This window comes from Microtus oregoni, unplaced genomic scaffold, assembly GCF_018167655.1.
Source record: "Microtus oregoni isolate MIOR12 unplaced genomic scaffold, Mior012 000005F_ref0000423, whole genome shotgun sequence".
In the NCBI taxonomy this organism is placed as follows: Eukaryota; Metazoa; Chordata; class Mammalia; order Rodentia; family Cricetidae; genus Microtus; species Microtus oregoni.
Window position 1 is genome coordinate 23,334,623 of NW_024543064.1, and position 19,692 is coordinate 23,354,314.

At 48.6% G+C, this 19,692-nt stretch overlaps 3 protein-coding genes across 4 annotated transcripts in view; 2 read left to right on the forward strand and 1 right to left on the reverse strand.

Moving 5' to 3' along the window:
* Positions 1 to 226: 226 nt before the first annotated feature.
* LOC121448903 (60S acidic ribosomal protein P1-like) lies at positions 227 to 845 on the reverse strand. Its single transcript, XM_041653170.1, has one exon. The coding sequence runs from the start codon at positions 569 to 571 to the stop codon at positions 227 to 229; it is 345 nt and encodes a 114-aa protein (XP_041509104.1). The 5' UTR covers positions 572 to 845.
* Positions 846 to 3,743: 2,898 nt separating this feature from the next.
* On the forward strand, positions 3,744 to 5,345 carry Fam167b (family with sequence similarity 167 member B). Of its 2 annotated transcripts, none has more exons than XM_041652981.1 (2): positions 3,744 to 4,181; positions 4,940 to 5,345. In XM_041652981.1, exons 1-2 carry the CDS (start codon positions 3,927 to 3,929, stop codon positions 5,168 to 5,170), a joined length of 486 nt encoding a protein of 161 aa, XP_041508915.1. In that variant the 5' UTR covers positions 3,744 to 3,926; the 3' UTR covers positions 5,171 to 5,345. The 2 variants fall into 2 exon arrangements, with proteins under 2 accessions (XP_041508915.1, XP_041508916.1); XM_041652982.1 differs by having other exon boundaries at positions 4,943 to 5,345.
* Positions 5,346 to 7,456: 2,111 nt separating this feature from the next.
* The window catches only part of Lck (LCK proto-oncogene, Src family tyrosine kinase), a 28,573-nt gene continuing 16,337 nt past the window's right edge, over positions 7,457 to 19,692 (forward strand). Inside the window, exon 1 of the mRNA XM_041651917.1 lies at positions 7,457 to 7,548. The gene's annotated coding sequence lies outside the window, so the exon portion shown is untranslated. The remainder of the gene's footprint in view (positions 7,549 to 19,692) is intronic.

The window sequence follows — 19,692 nt, forward strand, 5'->3', positions numbered from 1 at the left end:
GACATCTGCACTTCCATGTCTAACCCTCATCACACAACACACATAACTGTCAGGGCCAAAAGAAATGGCTAACTAGCTGGACATAACCTTGCCATTCAGTGACTTACTCCCTTGGTCCTCCTCTCCCTTCTCCCCTCCCCCATCATGGCCCAGTCCATTCTTTTCTTTTTTTTTAAATTTTTTTTTCTACAAATTCATCCTTTTATTAGCCATGGTATCAAAGCGCCTAGTCCAAAAGACCAAAGCCCATGTCGTCATCAGACTCCTCGGATTCTTCCTTCTTTGCTTCCTCTTTCTTCTCCTCAGCTGGGGCAGCAGCGGTGGAAAGGGCAGGACCGCCTGCTGGTGCCACTCCGGCTGCTGGAGCAGGCCCACCAGCCCCTACATTGCAGATGAAGCTCCCAATGTTGACATTGGCCAGGGCCTTTGCAAACAAGCCAGGCCAGAAAGGTTCAACATTGACACCAGCTACTTTAATGAGGGCATTGATCTTATCCTCCGAGACCTTCACCTCGTCGTTGTGGAGGATGAGGGCGGAGTAGATGCAGGCCAGCTCAGAGACGGAGGCCATGTTGCGGACTGTCGGCACGGTGCTAGTCGCCGGATGAAGTGAGGGCCTCACCCCAACGTGGCCTTAGCTTCCTCGGAAGGACCAAACACCTTGGCGGCAGCAGAGGAAAAGGGCCCAGTCCATTCTGCCAGCCGTGGTCAGTTCACTATTTCCTCTCCCTGCTCTGGATTCTTCCAGATGCCTCTGGCTGTTCTCTCCCTGGTATCCACACTAACCACCTTTCCCCTCAGCCACATTTTGGAGTGGCCACATCCTCGTTTTATACGATGTTCAGTGTTGCATTTGTGAGTGTGGTCAAGGTATGGAAACACGCTGGAAGTCCATCTACAGACAAGCCGCAGAAGAAATCACAGCAAATACACATAGCAGGATTTCATTTAGTCCTAAGGAGAACGAAGTTACAATGTTTTCAGCAAAATGGACGGAAATGGAGATCGTTCTGTTAAGTAGAATGGACCACACTGACACAAATGCTGTTTTCTCATTCTGGGATCTAACTTTACACACATATACATATATAGGCTGTGACAGTGGAAAGGGGCCTGTGAGAAGGAAAAAGAAGAGTAAATGGGGGCAGGGAAGAACAGCAGAGAGAGTAACCGGAGGGCCGGGGTGTCGGCTCCGGGTTCAGGTGCTCACTCTGGACTATAAACACAAAGCTGGAGTCTCTCTCTGAAAGCAGCCAAAAGTGAAACGGTACAGAGCAGCTGGGTGTTGTCTCGCACCTGCATGGCCAACACTTCGGAAGCTTCCAGAACTTGAGGCCAGCCTTGGCTGCACACAGAGACCCTGTGGAAACCAAAACCCAAAACAGAACCAGGTTATGAAATTCCAGACCAGCGAAAGCTTCAAGGCTGGGGCTTTGATAGACATGCAGATTAGCCCCGCCTCCACACAGTCAGACTGAATCTGAAACGGGGAAGGGGAAGCCGCCTGTTTTAGCACATGATTTTCCCCCAGGTGATTCTGACGCCAGAGCTGGAGGGGCACTGGAAAGTATACAAAATGGCAAAATCCTTTCGTGTCGTCAGCAATGAGAGTGGGGCTGGGCGCCGTTCAGTACAGCCTTCGCTAGCAGTCATCTGCGTTTGCGCAGAAACTGGGTGGGTGGGGGAAAGACACAGAAGAGGGCGTGGCAGTTCACGAATTCTAGTATTCAGAGGCAGAGGCAGGAGGATCCCTGTGAGTTTGAAGTCAGTTTGTGCTACAGAGTCAGTTCCAGGTCAGCTTATGCTGAGATCCTGCTTTAAAAAAGAAAAGAATTACAAACGCAAAAGTTATATAATCTAGCTGGGTCTTTAATCCTAACACTCGGGACTTTAATCCTAACACTCGGGAGGCAGAGACAGGCGGATATCTGCGAGTTTGGGGTCAGCCTGGCCTATAGAGTGAGTTCCAGGACAGCCAGGAGTACAAATAGAAACCCTGTCTCAAAAAACAAACAAACAAAACAAAAAAACAAAAAACAAAACGAAAACCCAAAACAAAAAAGTGTGTGTGTGTATTCATTTGGAAACAGAAATTTTATCCCTTGGAGATGAATGTGAGCAATGCCAAGCAGGAAGGTCCCAGTGTGACCAGCATCATTTGACCTAGGTGCTGCTTCATTGCTTAGTCGGGAGAATTTACCAAGTTCCATATTTATTTATTTTAAATTTTTTTCAAGACAGGGTTTCTCTGTGTAGCCCTGGCTTCTTGTAACTCTGTAGACCAGGCTGGCCTCAAACTCACAGAGATCTGCCTGCCTTTATCTCCAGAGTGCTGGGATTAAAGGTGTGCACCACCACTGCCTGGCTCCAAATTACATATGATATTTAAATATGTACATTTTTTTATCTCCCCCCCTTTCTCTTTCCTGTCTCTGTCTCTCTTTCCTTTCTTTCTTTCTTTCTTTCTTTCTTTTTCTTTTTTCTTTTTGGTTTTCGAGACAGGGTTTCCATGTGTACCTTTGGAGCCTGTCCTGAAACTAGCTCTGTAGAACAGGTTGGCCTTGAACTCACAGAGGTTGGCTTGCCTCTGGGATTAAAGGCGTGCGCCAACACCGCCTGACTCCTAGTCTCCTTGCTTTGTTTTGTTTTTGAGTAATGATCTCGTGTATTCCAGGATGATTCAAATTCACCAATTAGCTGAGAATGAACTTCTGACTTTACCTGCCAAGTGCTGGGAGTCTGTGCATGACCATTACACATGTTTTCTTTTAGGTTTTCGGTCGGTTGGGTTTTGTCCTCCCGTAAGAATATAGGAGCACTGGAGAACATACAAACTGGCAAAATCCACTTATGCTTGCACCGTGCCTGGCACCACTTCCATTTCTCTTCGCTCTTCCCTTTTTTCTTTTCCTCTCTTCCTCTTTTTCCCTTCCCCCTCCTTCCTCCTTCCCTCTCTCTAATTGCTGGGGCAAAACCCGGAGCCTTGAGCATCCAGGAAGGCTTTCACTAAGCCAAGCCCCAGTCCTGCTCTCATTGATGGGTAATAGAGAAACTTCACGAAAACTGAGAAGCCCTGTGGCAGCAGCCGGTGGTGGCCCATACCTTGGTCCCAGCACTTGGGAGGCAGAAGCAGGCAAAGTTTTGATTTGAAGGTCAGCCTGGTCTATATAGTGGGTTCTAGGCTAGCCATGGCTACATTTGAGATAAGAAAGAGAGAGAGGGAGAGAGAGCGATTGAAGCCAACCCTGTGAATGCCAGGGAGGCCGAGGGTTAGAAGTAGAGCTACACGCTGCTCTTCAACTATGGGTAGCTCCTTCAGCTGCCGGAAGCTTTCCGGTGATTGCCAACAGAACCTAGGGCTCCTTAGAGTGAAGCTTGGAATCACAGAACCTGTCCCAACAGAGACTCAGAGAAGTCAGTGAGCTACCCGAAATCCCATCAAAGTAACAGCAGAGTCCAGCGCTCCCAACTCCCAGGCAGCCGGACCTCATTCCCTTGCCTGAAGAGCTAGCACCGCAAAGGGGACTGGGAGCTAGCCAGCCTTCCCTCTTGACTTCCTTGACTCGGGTCTTGGGAGGAGGGCCAAGTCGGCTGTGGATGATGCTTTTCTTATCCTGCTGCAGCTTCCTTTCTGGGAACCAGGAACCTGATTCTGGGCAAAGACAATAAAATTCATCCGAAGGGCTCCTCCTGCCCCCAGCCGGATGGGCATCACGTGGCCCCCAGTTAGCAGACCAGGAAAATTCCATCTCTTGCACACTTAGCTTCACACACCCATCTGCTCACTCACCCTGGCACACTTAGCCTTGCTCACCCACCATCTGCACTTGTCACCACACACACCTGGCACACTTTCTCACCCTCAGCCTCTTCTGCCTCTCCTAAAGTCTTTCCCTCGCTGCCCCATTGACGACCCCAGACCTACCATGTCCCTGGAGCCACTGAAGTCCCAGGCAGTGGGGGAGGTTGAGGAAGATGAGGAGGAGAGCTTAGATTCCGTGAAGGCACTGACAGCCAAGCTTCAGCTCCAGACCCGAAGACCCTCATATCTGGAGTGGACTGCCAGAGTCCAGAGCCGAGCCTGGTGCAGAGCCCAAGCCAGACCTGAGCCAGAAAGACCTGGAGCCATCTGTGGCTTCGACTCCATGGAGTCTGCGCTTGAGTGGCTCAGAAGCGAGCTGGTGAGTCCATTCGGCTAGACAGATTGGCACAGGGTCTCTATGTCAGTCCTCTGTGGGGTTGGGAGGAGGTGAGAATGGACCACTCTCCAAAGCAAGTCCTCGCTGCTGTGCCTTCGGACAGAGGAGCCAGGAATTCAGTCATATCTTTGTGGGAGCCAACCCTGGATTAATAGACCCCAGAGCAAAGGTTCTCAACCTGTGGGTCGCGATCCCTATTTGTGGGGGTCAAATGACCCTTTCACGGGTTGCATATCAGATATCTTGCATATCAGATTAGATTCATAACAGCAGCAAAGTTACAGTTCTGAAGTAGCAACGAAAATAATTTTGTGGTTGGGGTCACCACAACTCTAAAGGGTCTCAGCATTAAGGAGGTTGAGAACAGCTGCCATAAAGAGACAGCCAAGGAGAAAGTCGACCCTGACTGGGCTGTCGGTAGAATCTTAGGAGGGGAGAGTTAAATATCAGCTGTCAACCCAACATATGCAAACATATAAGGTTGTCCAGTGCAGCTCAGTGAGTCCTCTTAGTTGATCTGTGATGACGTACCAGACAGCTGTATTTGCATTCTTATGGTTCCGTGGCTTGCTTTGGGGACCACCAATCCGGAACAAGCTCTGAGAGCTGGGGAAAGACGAAGGTAGGTGAGAAGGGGCTTCGGAGCTGTTCTGTGCTAAAGTGTTCACAAAAAGGAAGCAAACGGTGGCGGGTGAGGCTGGAGGCTGGCCCAGCACGCTCACGCCCCCTTTCGGTCACAGCAGGAGATGCGTGCTCAGGATCGGCAGCTGGCAGGGCAGCTGCTGAAGCTGCGGGCCCAGCTGCACCGACTGAAAGTGGACCAAGCCTGTCACCTGCACCAGGAGCTGCTGGATGAGGCGGAGCTGGAGCTGGAGCTCGAGTCTGGGATTGGCCTGGCTCTGGCCCCACCACTGCGGCATCTGGGACTCACGCGCATGAACATCACTGCCAGGCGCTTCACCCTCTGTTGAGGACCCTTGGGTGTCTATCTGGGAAGAAGGAAGAGGTGGCCCTGTGGCTCCGGCATCTGCTGGGGGAGAGGGCACACTTAGGTTTCTGAAAGTTGAATTCAGAGAGCACAAAGCCCCAGGGTGAGGGAAAGAGAGGGAGCTCAGGCCCCAGATGTCTTAATTAAAACCCACTGCATACCACCATCAAAGCTCCTGCAGTCCTTCACTGACTTTTTGGATTTTTGTTTATTTATTTGTTTTCTGGTTTTTTTTGAGACAACAAAAATCCAAAAATAAATGGAAATAATAAGCTGCTAATTCTTCTTACCCCGCAGGCAGTTAGATATGTCTTGCTTTGGCCACCCTTACTACCATTCCCCAGTCAGGGTAGCTGGTCTTGCATCAGGTCTGGGGGACACAGCTGTCGGCTCTGTCACTCAAAACCTTTTTTTTTCTTCCTGTGTCTCTCAGTCTTTGTTTCTGTGTTACTCTCTTTGTCTGACTTTCCAACTCAGGCTTCCTCCCCCCCCCCACCCATTTCCTGTTCCCCCCTTCCCTCTGCAGCGGAGGTGCATACAGCTTCAGCTTCCAGCTTGCAAACCCCAACAATACTCTGTGGGCACCCCTCCCCCACCTGCTCACTCAGCGTAGCTCAGGACGTGACACGTTTACACTTTCCTTCCAGTGAGGTCAGGACCCATTCTTGGGCCTGAGAGGGGCCCTTCGGGGTTCCTCATGTCACCGATGGCCTGGCCCCTCTGCCTGTGATGGGCACCATCCTCAGTTTGACCTGTCTGGTGCTCACTGCAATGCTCTTTGCCTCCTGCTGATATCAGAATGTCTGCTGCCTGCCCCAGCTGCCTGGGCAAGATGCCTGCCCTTCTACCTGTGGCAAGCTGTGCCTCCCATTAGGGGTGTGGCCTTGCCTCTACTTGAATTATCATCTTCAGCCATGTTGTCTGGCCTATGCCTCTTACTATATTCTTCAATTAATCTTCTATCTATCTATCTATCTATCTATCTATCATCTATCTATCTATCTATCTGCCTGTCTACCTAGCTAGATATTGAGACAGGTTTTCTTTATGTAACCCTGGTTATCCTGGAACTCACTGTGTAGACCAGTCTGGCCTGGAACTCACAGAGATTTGCCTGCCTGTGCCTCTCAGATGCTGGGATTAAGCTGTGTGCCTCCACGCCCTAGCCTGTCACTGTAGTCTTAAGGTCCTGGGGGTCTCCTGTATCCCTCCTGAAACAGGCTGTCCTAGCCTGTCACTGTAGTCTTAAGGTCCCGGGGTTCACCTGTATCCCTCCTGAAACAGGCTGTCGACACTTGACTGGAAGAGGCCTGCCCCATGACTCTAACACACGGTTGTCCTGTGTCCCAACACGACATGGATGCCGCTCTGTCAGTGATGGTGGTTGCTGTTTTTACTGTACTATATGCAACCTGTCACCAACTACTGAACAGAGCTGTTGCCCGGGCTCCAGGTCTGACCAGAGATGCCTTCTGCTGTCCAACTGAATTAGAGGCCACTAAGCTAAAGGCACTAGCTCTCATCCGGTGTGGCTGTAGCACCTTTTCCCTCTTGGCTGTCGTCCTCTGTTCATGGGGACAAAGGCGCCTTTTGGATCTCTTACCCAAGTGTATCTTGGGGTGCAGGAGGGCAGGGGAGGGGAGACTCCATCAAACAACCTTTCTTGCCGGGTAGAATGGCCTACTCCTTTGCACGGGGGAAGCAGACGCAGGCAGAGCTTTGTGAATTCAAGGACACACTAGTTTGGTCTACCTAATAAGTTCCAGGCCAATCAGGGTTACACAGTGAGATCCTGCATTTAAAAAAAAAAAAAAACTCCTGGAACTAGCTCTGTAGACCAGGCTGGTCTCGAACTCACAGAGATCCGCCTGCCTCTGCCTCCCGAGTGCTGGGATTAAAGGCATGCGCCACCATCGCCCGGCTATTATTGGCTTTTTGAGACAAGGACTTTTGTGATTCAGGCTGGCCTGATTCTTTATGCAACCACTCCTGCCCCCACCTCCAGAGTGCTGGGATTATAGATCCTTGCCATCACACATGGACCTCGGTTCAACTGTCTCCTATCTAGGAGCCACTCTCGGTATGAGCAGGGGCTAGCCTAGTGATGTCTGAGACCCCAAGAGGCTGCAGGGTCTAGGGTTATGGCGGCAGGAAGCTTGGGGTGCTAGAGGCTTGTGGTTGGGTTGCTGGGGCTGGGTTGGCTGCTGAGCCCTCAGAAGGAGGCAGGAAGTCAGGGTGGAACGTGGGCGCGAGGAGACAGGTGGTGACTGCGAAGGCAAGGGGAGACGAGACTGGGTCCAGGCAGCCAGGCCAGGCCAGGAGCATCATGTGAACGGGCCAGAAGGCTCCCAGGCTGGGCAGGTAAGGGGCATTGGGAATGACAGGCAGGGGCTACGGTGGAGCTGGACAGTAGAGGATCGCCTCTGTGTGGAGGGTCTGGCTCCTTAGCCGGACTGCGGCCTTTCAGGGACATCTTGCTAGAGGCTGGCTAGGTGGGTGGATCTTGCCTCTGCTGGTCTGTTGGCCATCATTGCTCACCTAACTAGGAGTATACTCCTTAGAGAGCCAGCGTACAATGTCAAGTGTTGAGGCGGCCACCAGTCATCAGCCGTCCAGTTCCTCGTCCTCACAGGACAAGGTTTCTGAGGTCCAAAGGTGGCCATGCGTCTACTTCACCCAGACTCTCTCAAGCTGGACAGCATTAGCAAAGGACCTAGTGAAAGAGGGATGGCTGGGGCTGGGCTCCTCCTACTCCTCTGGTAGACAGGGCGATGAGATGGACCTTCTTGAGTGCAGGCCCTAGGAGTCAATCCTCTCATCCTTGGGGCAGACCCGAATGGCATAAACTCCCTAAAGAGTCACCCATGGCATCCCAATGAGAATTGACTTGAGCCTTCGTTACCGGCATCCCGCAAGACGGAGTCGTCTCCAGGGAAACGGAGGTGGATGGATATGTGAGGGAGGTTTATCCAGGATGGAAGTGTCTTCCCTGGGGAAGTTGGTGGTGAATGAGGATGATGGGAGAAGGGCAGAGGAAGGGTTATTTATATCCCAGAGGGGGTACAGTGGGTTCAGGGCAAAAACTTCTGAGCTTCAATCCGGAAAGTCACCGTTCCTGTCCTGCCAAGTGTCAGGACAGGATGTCCTGGCCTTCGCCCTTGTCCCCTCCTGCCTCAGGCCAAGCTGTATTTGTGTGCACATGTTGGCCTTCGCGATTCTTGCTTCAGACTCTAAGGGGTAGAGGCCCAGAAATTTGTCCCCAGACACCTTCCGTCTCCTCCTATTCTAACTCTAAACTTTGGGGGACAGTTTCTATCTTCGCTGACTCTCCAGGTTTCCTGTGTCTTGCTGGAGATGTCCAGTAACACATTTTCCATCTTGTCAGCATATGCCAGATTTCTCCAAGATCTCTCGGCTCCTACAGGGGCGGGAAACACACGGGCTCATCCTGGGTCTCCTCTGTTCTTGAACAGGCACCAGACAACAGCAGTCCCCTAGGCCAGCCCTGTGCCAACTGACAGAGGAATCCCACAGAGTTCCCAGTCCTTGGAGCTCAGGATAGTGGCTCTTCTCAAAAGAGCCCAGAGTACTAAGGCAGCGAAAGGGTTGAGGCTTCAGATGGGGGGCTGGGAGAACTTCCTTCATGGGGATCCGGAAGCTTCCTGAACAAGGCAGTCCTGGGAAGAGCAGAGCTCATTTTGGAGAGAGCTTAAGACACAAACCCGAGGTCCCTATCCGGTGCTGCTGCTTTCTGGGACCATGGAGGCAGAGACCTCAGAATAAATTCAAAGCTGCAAGAACCTAAGGGTGTGATGCAGAGTTAAAAAAACAAAATAAAAAAAACAGTCTTTAATCCCAGGGCTTGGGAGGCAGAGGCAGAGGCAGGTGGATCTCTGTGAGTTTGAGACCAGCCTGGTCAACAAGAGCTAGTTCCAGGACAGGCTCCAAAGCTACAGAGAAATCCTGTCTTGAAAGACAAAACGAAACAAAACAAAAAAAAACCCAAAAAACCAAAAACCAAAAAACAGTCTCCAGTGTCAGGGAGAGAGACCCAGGAACAATTCTGTGTCGGCCGGTCATTTGCTTGCTTGAGTGAGTGGTTTATCGCTCCAAATTCCAGTTTATTTACAAAGTCACAAAACCAAAGCTGTGTCCAGTCCCTGGCGAAAGCAAAGGGAGAAGGAGGACAATGTGCCTTGGTGACACTGACACACAGTAGGTGCTTGAGGGAGGTGAGGCACTTCCTCCCCCTGCAGAGTGTTTGTTCACACCCAGAATCACACCTACTCGGGCTTTGGCAAGACAGTAAACCACCCAATCCCTCCTGCTTGTGGTATGGCTTTGCAAACGAGTTTGTTTCCTGTATAAAGTCCAGTGTGAAAACTCACATTCTGGTCTGAGAGAAGGGATCCGTCGTAGGAGAGGGTTTCTCTCAGCCAGGCGCCATTTTGCACTGTCTATAATCCTAGCACTCAGAATGTTGAAGCAGGAACGCGCGGAGAGTTTAAGCCCAGCATGGGTTACATAGCTAGACCTTGTCTTTAAAAACATGCATGCACATTCACACACATGTCTTCCCTGTTCAAAGCTTCTCATGCATCACACGAAAATATACGTGTGCAGGTTCAGCCAGAGGTAGGATCCTGCAAACCCCTACACATACCCACAGGCTGATGGCAAAGGTATGCCCAAGATAACGTACAGTGAAGTGGGAGCCTTCCCCTCCCTCCAATCTTTAACTACGCAGGATCTCAGGCATGCTAAGTGAATGAAGCTGCACCCAGAGTCTAGAAACATGACTTTAAAAAAAGATATTTATTTTTATTTTATGTGCGTTAGTGTTTGGCCTACGTGGGTATCTGTGTGAGTGTGTCGCATCCCCTAGAACTGGAGTTACAGACAGTAGTGAGCGGCCCTGCAGGCGCTGCGTCCTTTAGTAAGAGCAGCCAGTGCTCTTACCCACTAACCCATCTCTCCATCCCCTAAAAATGTGATCTTTCACAGCCGGCTTCATTGTTGGTCTGGAACATGGCGAGCTACATTGTCAGTGCCTGCACTGAAGAAAACAAAAAACATCCCCTCCCCATGCACAAAAAAAAAGCTAGTTCCATGATGCACCTGGACAGAAAGGGTGTTAGAGCCAACTACAAGGCCTCAGTGACAAACTGTCCCATGGGAGATTCACAGTTGACACTGACTTGCTAAATCTCTGCAGTTCTCCCCCAGAGAAGACGCCTGATTCAGTGTGTCTGATCCAATGTTTCCTAAAGTTCTTGGACACAAAACCATCTTTTTTTTTTTTCCCCCTCTGCCATCTATTTCAGGCCTGGGATGAAAGGGCAGGGAACTATACAGTTGGTTTGTTCTCCAAGGACTGCCATTCACAGGGTATGGTGGCACACACCTGTTACCCTAGTAGTCAGGAGATGGAGACAGGGGGAGAAGTGAGAGCAGCTTGGGCTTCATAGGCAGCTGCTGTCTGAAGGGAGGAAAAAGGGGGTTGATGTTTTTCAAGGCGCTTTTGCGTTGGTGGCGATGTTGTTTTTAACTTCGCTGTTAGAAATTAGCACACTACCGGCTTTGTTTTGTTTTTAAATTCAAAACAGCACAGAGGCATATCTAAAGATATCCCAGAATGCCAGGCTCCTCCATCCCAGAATGCCAGGCTCCTCCATCCCCTTCTGCGCTGTGTCCCTGGGAGCCATCTGGTGTGTGTCCTGAAAGATTGTCCTGCGGCCTCACTAAGAGGTGGAGAGGCTGAAGCCTGGGGCAGGCCAAGGTTCGGCTGGTAGTTTCCCCCACCTTTGTTTGGAGGAGGCTTCAGGCAAATTGCTTTCTTCAGTTTGAGTCTCGGTTTTGCATCTGTGAAATGGGGCTGATAGTGACCTGTGTCTCATAGGATTACAGGCAGAGTCACCTGAAGTCATTTAAATCATGCAAATTATAAGAAAGAGTGATTGCCACCCAGCCGAGCCTCTAGATACATGTAAATGCAGGTTAATGCACGGGCCACAGTCTGTGCTTGGCATGCTGCATCTGGGAGTCTCCCCCATCTAAACATAGCTCTGATGTCAGGTTGGTGCCTGGGTAAGGGCGATGATTTTGATGCGACTTCCTGGAAAGTGTTGTTGGGAGCTGTGGGCAATACTGATTGGAGAGCAGACAGCAGGCCGCACAGCCTCGGGTCAAAACGAAATGACCTGTGAACGGACACCCTCTCTGTCCCAGAGGGCAGGCTGTGTGACGGGAACCTTTCCTGGTCTGCTCATCTCTGTTCCTTGGCACTAGACCAGAAGATTGGCAGGGCCCACTTAATTTTGGCCTGTAGATTTAGAAAGTTGCACTCTGGAGGGGGGCTGGGAGATAGTCATTAAGGTGCTTGCTGCAGCACAGGCCTGAGAACCTAAGTAGATCCCTGCACCGATGCAGCATAAGATGCTTGCAACCCCAGCGACAGGGAGCCTGCGGCAGGATCCCTGAGGCTCTCTAGCCAGCAAGACTACCTGAATGAAGGTTCAGAGAGAGACCCCATCTCAAAAAAGGTGGAAGGAGCTGGGTGGTGGTGGTGCACAATTTTAATCCCAGCACTCAGGGCAGAGGAAGGGGGATCTCTGTGAGTTCGAGACCAGCCTGGTTTACAAAGTGAGTTCCAGGACAGCCAGGGTTACACAGAGAAACCCTGTCTCAAAAAACAACACAACAAAAAATGTGAGAGGAAAGCAACTGAGGAAGACACCTACCATCAACCCCTCCACACTCAAACACACACACACATACACCTACCATCAACCCCTCCACACTCAAACACACACACACATACACCTACCATCAACCCCTACACACACACACACACACACACACACACACACACAGAATTGCAAAATTGCAGTTAGGGCTGAAGGCATAGCTCAGTGGGAGGTTCTGAGTTCAATCACTAGTACCACAAAAAGGAGGAGAAAAAGAAAGGATGGAAGGAGGGAGGGAGGAAGAAGGAAGAGAGAGAAGGAAGGAAGGAAGGAAGGAAGGAAAGAAGCCTAAGCTCCAAGTTCTCGTTCACAGGGCAGCATCTCCCACACTGCGGCCTTTAAGATGCTGGCTATGGAGTAATTTTGGAGGCTGATGGATGAGCATGTGCAATTGCTAATTTATATCTTCTAATGTGCGCTGACGTGCATCTGCTATTTATGGCTGGTGACACCAATTTTCCATTTATGGTAGTAAAGCTTCTATTTCAGGTAAATGCATTAGAGAAGAAAAAATGGAAGTGCCCGAAATCATGAGGAAAAATGAAATGTCAGGCCGTTCCAGCCTGGAGGCCGTAGAATGAAACACATGTACTAGCCTGGAGCGGAAATTGTTCCCATCTATTTAGTGACTTACTGTGACTGGCTGGTGGCACCGGCCTATTATCCTGACTGCTTGAGAGATGAGGCAGGGGAATCAGAAGTTTAAGACATGCCTGGCTACAAAGTGAGTTCAAGGCCAGCCTGGGCAATTTAGTGAGTCAGTCCTGAGCCGTGCCCTACCGGCCCTGCCCCAACAAAAGCAGTCACTATGGATCAAGCACTGTATGAAGGAAGCATTTTACTCCACAGGATCTTCCACGTGTCATATTTAATGTTCATAACTGTCCGAGATGCAGGTCCTGTTTTTCTTCCTAGTTTGCAGATACAGGAATTAGGAGAGAGTCTGAGAGTTAAGAAATCTAAACTGGGTGTGGTAGCTCAAACCTGTAATCCCAGGATTTGGGAGACTGTCACAGGGGGATTGTTGTTAGTTTGAGGTCAGTTTGGCCGACATAGCAGGGTCTTGTCTCAAAAACGTCAGGGGCGTGCTGGGGGGTGTGGGGGATGAGATGGCTCCGGAGGTTAAGGCTCTCACTGAAAACTGACAATGTAGACTAGATCCCCAGGATCCACGTGGTGGGGAGACCGCACCAGCTGCCCTCTGACCTCCGCACTGGTTCCATAAAATGTCTGCCCACACACACATACACACAATCAATAAATTACCATAATAACTGGTTTTTTAAAAGCCAAGTGTGTGGAGAGGAAGGTTTAGTCATTCTTCCGAAGACCTTTCGTCACTGAGTGACTGAGCCATCATGGAATCAAAACTGAGTCACTACGACATGGACACAGTGAACGGAGCCTCGATAACACTTAGACAGCCAGTAAGGTTCCCTCATCTCGAAACTCCCGTAATGCAAAGTGGACCCACAGTTAACCAGGGCAGAGACCACTACTAAAGTGCAGAATGCACTAACCACTGTGTAGCCCTTACTGATAACAGTGATTACCAAGCAGAATGAGTTATGTGCTTAAGCCAGTCCCAGTTTTGAGAGAATAAACCCATCTTGTAGCTCAGGGGAAGAACATGTATTTATTCAGCGTGGGTAAGGCCTTGGGCACAGGACAGTAAGCACAGTTAACTTGGCCGGCTAAGGCAAGAGGCTCACCTGGGCACCGAGACCTGTTTCCAACAAACAAACCACTTTAAGTACTGGGAAAGCCAGGAGTGCTGGCACACACCTTCAACCGCAGTGCTCTGGAGGCAGGGACAGGTAGGCTTCTGTGACTTTGAGGGTAGCGTGGCTTATTTATTAATCTCTACGCCAGGACAAATGGCTAGTCTACTGACTAGACGTTATTTATTTTGCCTGCCAAGACTAAGTTTTTAGTATCATGATGAGGTTAGTGTGGGTATGCCCTTCATGGAACACGTGTGAGATTGACAATGTTCAAATCTCAGCTGCTAAAGAAAAAAAGGCAAGAAACTGTTTGTTTGTTTGTTTGTTTGTTTGAGACAGGGCTCCACTGTTTAGCTCTGATTGACCTGGAACTCACTATGTAGACCAGGCTGATCTCGAACTCACACACATCCACCTCTCTCTGCCTTCTGAGTGCTGGGATTCAAGGCGTGCGCCAACAACACCGTACCACAAATGTTTTTAATGAAGTCTAAGAGATTTTGCCTTACAGTGGCCCAGCATGTATCAGCAGTCCGCCACAGAACGGCCTGCCTATATTCTTGAGACAGGGTTTCTCTGTGTAGCCCTGGCTGTCATGGAACTCACAACATAAACCAGGCTGGCCTTGAATTCTCTGTCTCAAGTGCAGGGGTTAGAGGTTTGCACCCATGACCCCCTGGCCAGAATATGTGTTCCATATTCTGTGTAAAGCAGTGGTCTGAAAATCCAAAGTAGTGGTTTATAAATTAATAGGTCTGATGCCGGGCGATGGTGGCGCACGCCTTTAATCCCAGCACTCGGGAGGCAGAGGCAGGCGGATCTCTGTGAGTTCAAGACCAGCCTGGTCTACAGAGCTAGTTCCAGGACAGGCTCCAAAGCCACAGAGAAACCCTGTCTTGAAAAAGCAAAAAAAAAAAAAAAATTAATAGGTCTGTTGCTGGAAACGGAAAAGTGTTGCCTCTGCTTTATTTTATAAAGAGATAAAAGAAGCATACTAGGCTCGGCTTTATGAGCTGATGGCTATGAAGCTAGTAACTGTGACCAAGTTTACAAGAATCAGAACTCATTTGGATGTGTTTGACTCCTAAACAGAATTCTGAGATCAGCAAATCTAGTCCAGGGACTCTCGAGGTGGCTCAGTGGGCAAGGTGCTTGCTGCCGAGCATGATATCTGAGTTCTATCTGTGGAACCCACACAGTGAAAGGAGAGAATTGACCCCTAACCTTTGTCCTCTGACCTCCACGTGCATGCCATGGTATGCACACGTTTGTGGGTGCATGCACATGCACACACACAACAAATTTTAATTTATTGCCTGGCAGTGGTGGCACACACCTTTAATCTCAGGACTTGGGAGGCAGAGGCAGGTGGATCTCTGAGTTTGAGGACAGTCTGGTCTACAAAGTGAGTTTCAGGACATCCAGGACTGTTACACAGAGAAATCTTGTCTTGAAAATATAAATTAATTTATTATTACTATTATTTGAGACAAGTTGTTATTATATAGCCCTGGCTGACCTGGAACACAATATGTACACTGGCTTTAAACAGATAGAGACCAACCAGCTTCTGGCTTCTAAGTGCTGGAACGAAAGGCCTGGGCTAACAAGCCCAGCAACAATAAAAACTAGATGGGCTGGAGAGATGGCTCAGTAGGTAAGAGCACTCCCTGTTCTTCCACAGGTCCTGAGTTTAATTCCCCTCAACCACATAGTGGCTCACAACCTTCTATAATAAGATCAGATGCCTTCTTCTGGTATGCAGGCATACATGCAGATAGAACACTGTATAGATAGAACCCTGTATTCATAATAAATAAATAAATTTAAAAAAAAAACTAGAGAGAGGCTGGACAGTGGTGGTTGCACATCTTTAATCCCAGCACTCGGGAGGCAGAGGAAGGCAGATCTCTGTGAGTTCAAGACCAGCCTGGTCTACAAAGTGAGTTCCAGGACAGTCAGAGCTGTTATACAGAGAAACATTATCTTTCAAAGCACAAAAATCAAATCAAATCAAAACCAAACCAAACAAAACAAAAACACCTAGAGAAACTGAGAGAGGATGGACTCACTTCTGACAGCCTGATGTGTTATATGTTAAATCCCACATGAACAAGGCCACTGTGTCTGCTGGCTGCAAGGCATTGCGTTGAAGAAGTAAGGTGGGAACTAAGATCCAGCTATGACCCCACTCTCTAACTTAGAAACACTGGTTTGGCTCAGCCCTTTAATAACGGGTGCACAGTGCCTTGTGGACTGTACACTGCTTTAAATCGACCAAGAGCATCGCAAGTCCTAGCCAGAGATGCTAGAATCCACACCACTCTCACCTCTGAGCACGGTGGAGAAGGGGAGGTTCCTCACTTGTACCAGAATCTTCCCTCTGTGATCCTAAGAGCCCTGAGGACTGCATTTTCTTTCTTCTTTCCTTCTCCATTTCAGACAATGAGAAGTTTACATTGTTTTAATGTTGGGATCCTCACTTATTTTTTTTTTTTTAAAAAACCTCTTTAAAAATATTAGCCAGGTGTTGTTGCTGCCCACTTTTAATCCCAGCACTCAGGAGGCAGGATAGTCAGGGCTACACAGAGAAACCCTGTCTCCAAACAAAAAAAAAACAAAAACAAAAACAAAAAAACCCTCTTTAAAAATATTATGTGTACAAGTGCCTGAATGTACATGTGTTTTAGAACTCACAGAGACCCTGCTGCCTCTGCCCCCAAGTGCTGGAACTAATGAAGATGTGCTCACCACACCAAGCAATGGTCATGCTTCCTTGACGATGGCCACTGCTTGGTATATAGACACACATAGGGGTAAGAGAATGCTCCATTAAGAATGGAGGGTTTTTTTGTTTTGTTTTTTGGTTTTTTTTCCTTTTTTTGAGACAGAGTTTCTCTGTAGCTTTGGAGCCTGTCTCCCAACACCACCAGTTTAGGACTAAGGGGTCTGCCTGTAATTCTCCCCCCCCCCCCCCAGAGTCTCTCTGTGTGGTCCTGGTTATCCTGTATCTTGCTATGTAGAAAGGCTTTGCCTCAAACTTACAGAGATCTGTCTGCTTTTGTTTCTTGAGTGCTGGGATTAAAGAGGTGGGTGACCACCCCCAGCTGTAATTTGTTTTGCTTTCGCCTTCCCCCCAAAAAGCAGTGTGTTGTTGAGGTCACTCAGCTCCTGTGGTTTCATGGATCCCCCATTCTTATTGGTTATCGGCTGGTGTGTATGTAGCTTTTAAAATTGTGTGTGTGCAAGTGTCCATCAAAGGTGGCAGAAGAGGGCATCAAATACCTTAGAGGCAGAATCACGGGTGGTTGTGAGTCACCCACAGTGGAATTTGGGAATTGAATTTGGGTCCTCTGCAAAATTGGTGTGAGCTCCTAAGTGTTGAGACATCTCTCCAGCCCTATGTATGTGAGCTCACATATTGCATACACATGTGTATGCAGAAGCTTCTGCACACATGTCGGTGAGGATGCCAGAGGTTAGCTGTCGTTTGTTTCTTTTATGTTGTTGAAAAGGGATCTCACTTTGTAGCCCTGGCTGTCCTGGAACTCACTATGTGCACCAGGCTGGCATCGAACTCATGAGACCCGCCTGCCTCTGCCTCCTGAGTGCTGGGATTAAAGGCATGCACCATCGCCCAGTTTATTATTATTTATTATTATCATTACTATTGGTTTTTCAAGACAGGGTTTCTCTGTGTTGCCCTCGCTGTCCTGGAACTTGCTCTGTAGACCAGGTTGGCCTCAAACATAGAGATCCACCTGCCTCTGCCTCCTGAATGCTGGAACTAAAGGCATTCACTATCATGTCCAGCAGTATAGATCAAATTTTTTTCAATTTTTTTGGTTTTTCAAGACAGGGGTTTCACTATAATTTTGGAGCTTGTCCTGGAATTAGCTCTTGTAGACCAGGCTGGCCTCAAACTCACAGAGATCTGCCTGCCTCTGCCTCCTCAGTGCTGGCATTAAAGGCATCTGCCACCACGGCCTGGCTATAGATCAAAATGTTAAAAGAAGTTTTGTGTGTGTGTGTGTGTGTGAGTCTGGGTGAGTTTATACATACCCTAAGCTTGCAGAGACCAGAAGAGGGCATCAGATTCCTTGGGACAGGAATTTCAGGTAGTTGTGAGCTGCCATAGGGGTTTTGAGAATTGAGCTGAGGTCCTCTTTTTTTTTTTTTTTTTTTTTTTTTTTTTTTTTTTTTGGTTTTTTGAGACAGGGTTTCTCTGTGGTTTTGGAGCCTGTCCTGGAACTAGCTCTTGTAGACCAGGCTGGTCTCGAACTCACAGAAATCCGCCTGCCTCCGCCTCCCGAGTGCTGGGATTAAAGGCGTGCGCCACCACCACCCGGCATGAGGTCCTCTGTAGATGCAGTAAGTACTGTAAACTGCAGAGCCATCTCTCAAGCACCCCAATCTATAGTTTAAAATTTAATCAGAGACTTAAATGGGAAATACACTGAAGAAACAATATAATTTGCCAAACTGATAATTTCTCTCAGACTTTTTTTCTGGTGATGCTGTTTGTTAAACCCAAAACCACATGTATGCTAAACAGGTGTTTTACTGCTGAACTGTATCCCTAGCCTTTTTTTTCCTCCTTTTTTCCTTGAGACAGGGTCTTTTTTTATGTAATCCTTGCTTTCCTAAAGCTCACACTGTAGACCAAGCTGGCCTAGAACTCACAGTGATCTGCTTGTCTCTGCTCCCCGAGTGCTGGGTCTATGCCACCATGCCCGGCTGTCAATCTTTACCTCTTAAGATTTTTCAGTTTTCTAGGCTCCTAAGACAGAGTCTGTTGTAACCCAGGCTAGTCTAGAACTCTCTGTATAGTAAGGGATGACCTGAACTACTGATTCTCCTGCTTCTAGCTCCTTCTAGGTTGTGCAGACTGGCCTCAAACTTCAAGGGCCCAACCTTTACTCTCCAAAAGGTCTTGGCTACTATACATGGCTCTCAGTCCTCTTTTTAAAAATTATTTAAATTTTTTTAAAATTATGTGCATCAGTGTTTTGCCATGGGTTTTGGGTCCCCTGGAACTGGAGTTACAGATAGTTATGAGCTGCTATGTGGGTGCTGGAATTGATCCTGGGACCTCTGGAAGAGCAGTCAGTGCTCTTAACTCTGCACCCACCTCTGTAGGTCACCTCAATTATTTTTTTTCCCCCAAGACAGGATTTCTCTGTAGCTTTAGGGCCTGTCCTGGAACTAGCTCTTGTAGACCAGGCTGGCCTCAAACTCACAGAGATCTGCCTGCCTCTGCCTCCTGAGTGCTGGGATTAAAGGCATGTGCCACCACCACCTGGCTCCTCTCAGTCCCTTTATTGTCTTAAATTTTCTTCTGTTTCGAAACAGCTTTTATTTATTTTTCATATGTATGTGAATAATTTTATGTGCATGTCTGTGAATCATGTGCCAAAGGAGGCCAGAAGAGGGTGGATCTCCTGGAGCTGGAGTTCCAGATAGGTATGAACCATTATGTAGGTGCTGGGAACCAAATCTCCTGGGAGAGCAGCCAGTGTTTTAACCACTGAGCCATCTCTCTACCTTTTAAACTGTGTGGAGCCTTTCTGGAGCTGGAGTTACAGTTGTGAGCTGCCCACAGTGGTGTTGTGGACTCTGTGCCAAAGCAGAGCATGCTCTGTAAGACATGTGCCGTCTCTCCTGACCCAGATGGGTTTTGTGAGTTAGCTCAGGCTAGCCTTAAACTCTTGATTTTCTCACACCAGCAACCCAAATTACAACCTTGTACCATCAAGCCTTGCAGCACGTGGCATGGCTTCATTTCATTTAAATAATTTATTTAATTGGGTTTTTCGAGACAAGTTTTCTTTGTGTAGCCCTGGCTGTCCTGGAACTCACTCAGTAGACCAGGCTGGCCTCAAACTCACAGTGATCTACCTTCCTCTCTCTCCTGAGTGCTAGGATTAAAGGTGTGCGTCACCATCACCCAGTTTTTTTATTTTTTACGTTATTTTTTTCTCCTAAGATTTTTGTTTGTTTGTTTTATTTTTTGAGACAAGGTTTCTCTGTATCTT

Excerpts from the sequence above, each read along its gene's own strand:
- LOC121448903 (XM_041653170.1), bottom strand. The coding sequence starts at position 571 with ATGGCCTCCGTCTCTGAGCTGGCCTGCATCTACTCCGCCCTCATCCTC.
- Fam167b (XM_041652981.1), top strand. The coding sequence starts at position 3,927 with ATGTCCCTGGAGCCACTGAAGTCCCAGGCAGTGGGGGAGGTTGAGGAA. Across the intron at positions 4,182-4,939 it reads AGTGGCTCAGAAGCGAGCTG|CAGGAGATGCGTGCTCAGGA; the intron begins GTGAGTCCATTC and ends TTTCGGTCACAG.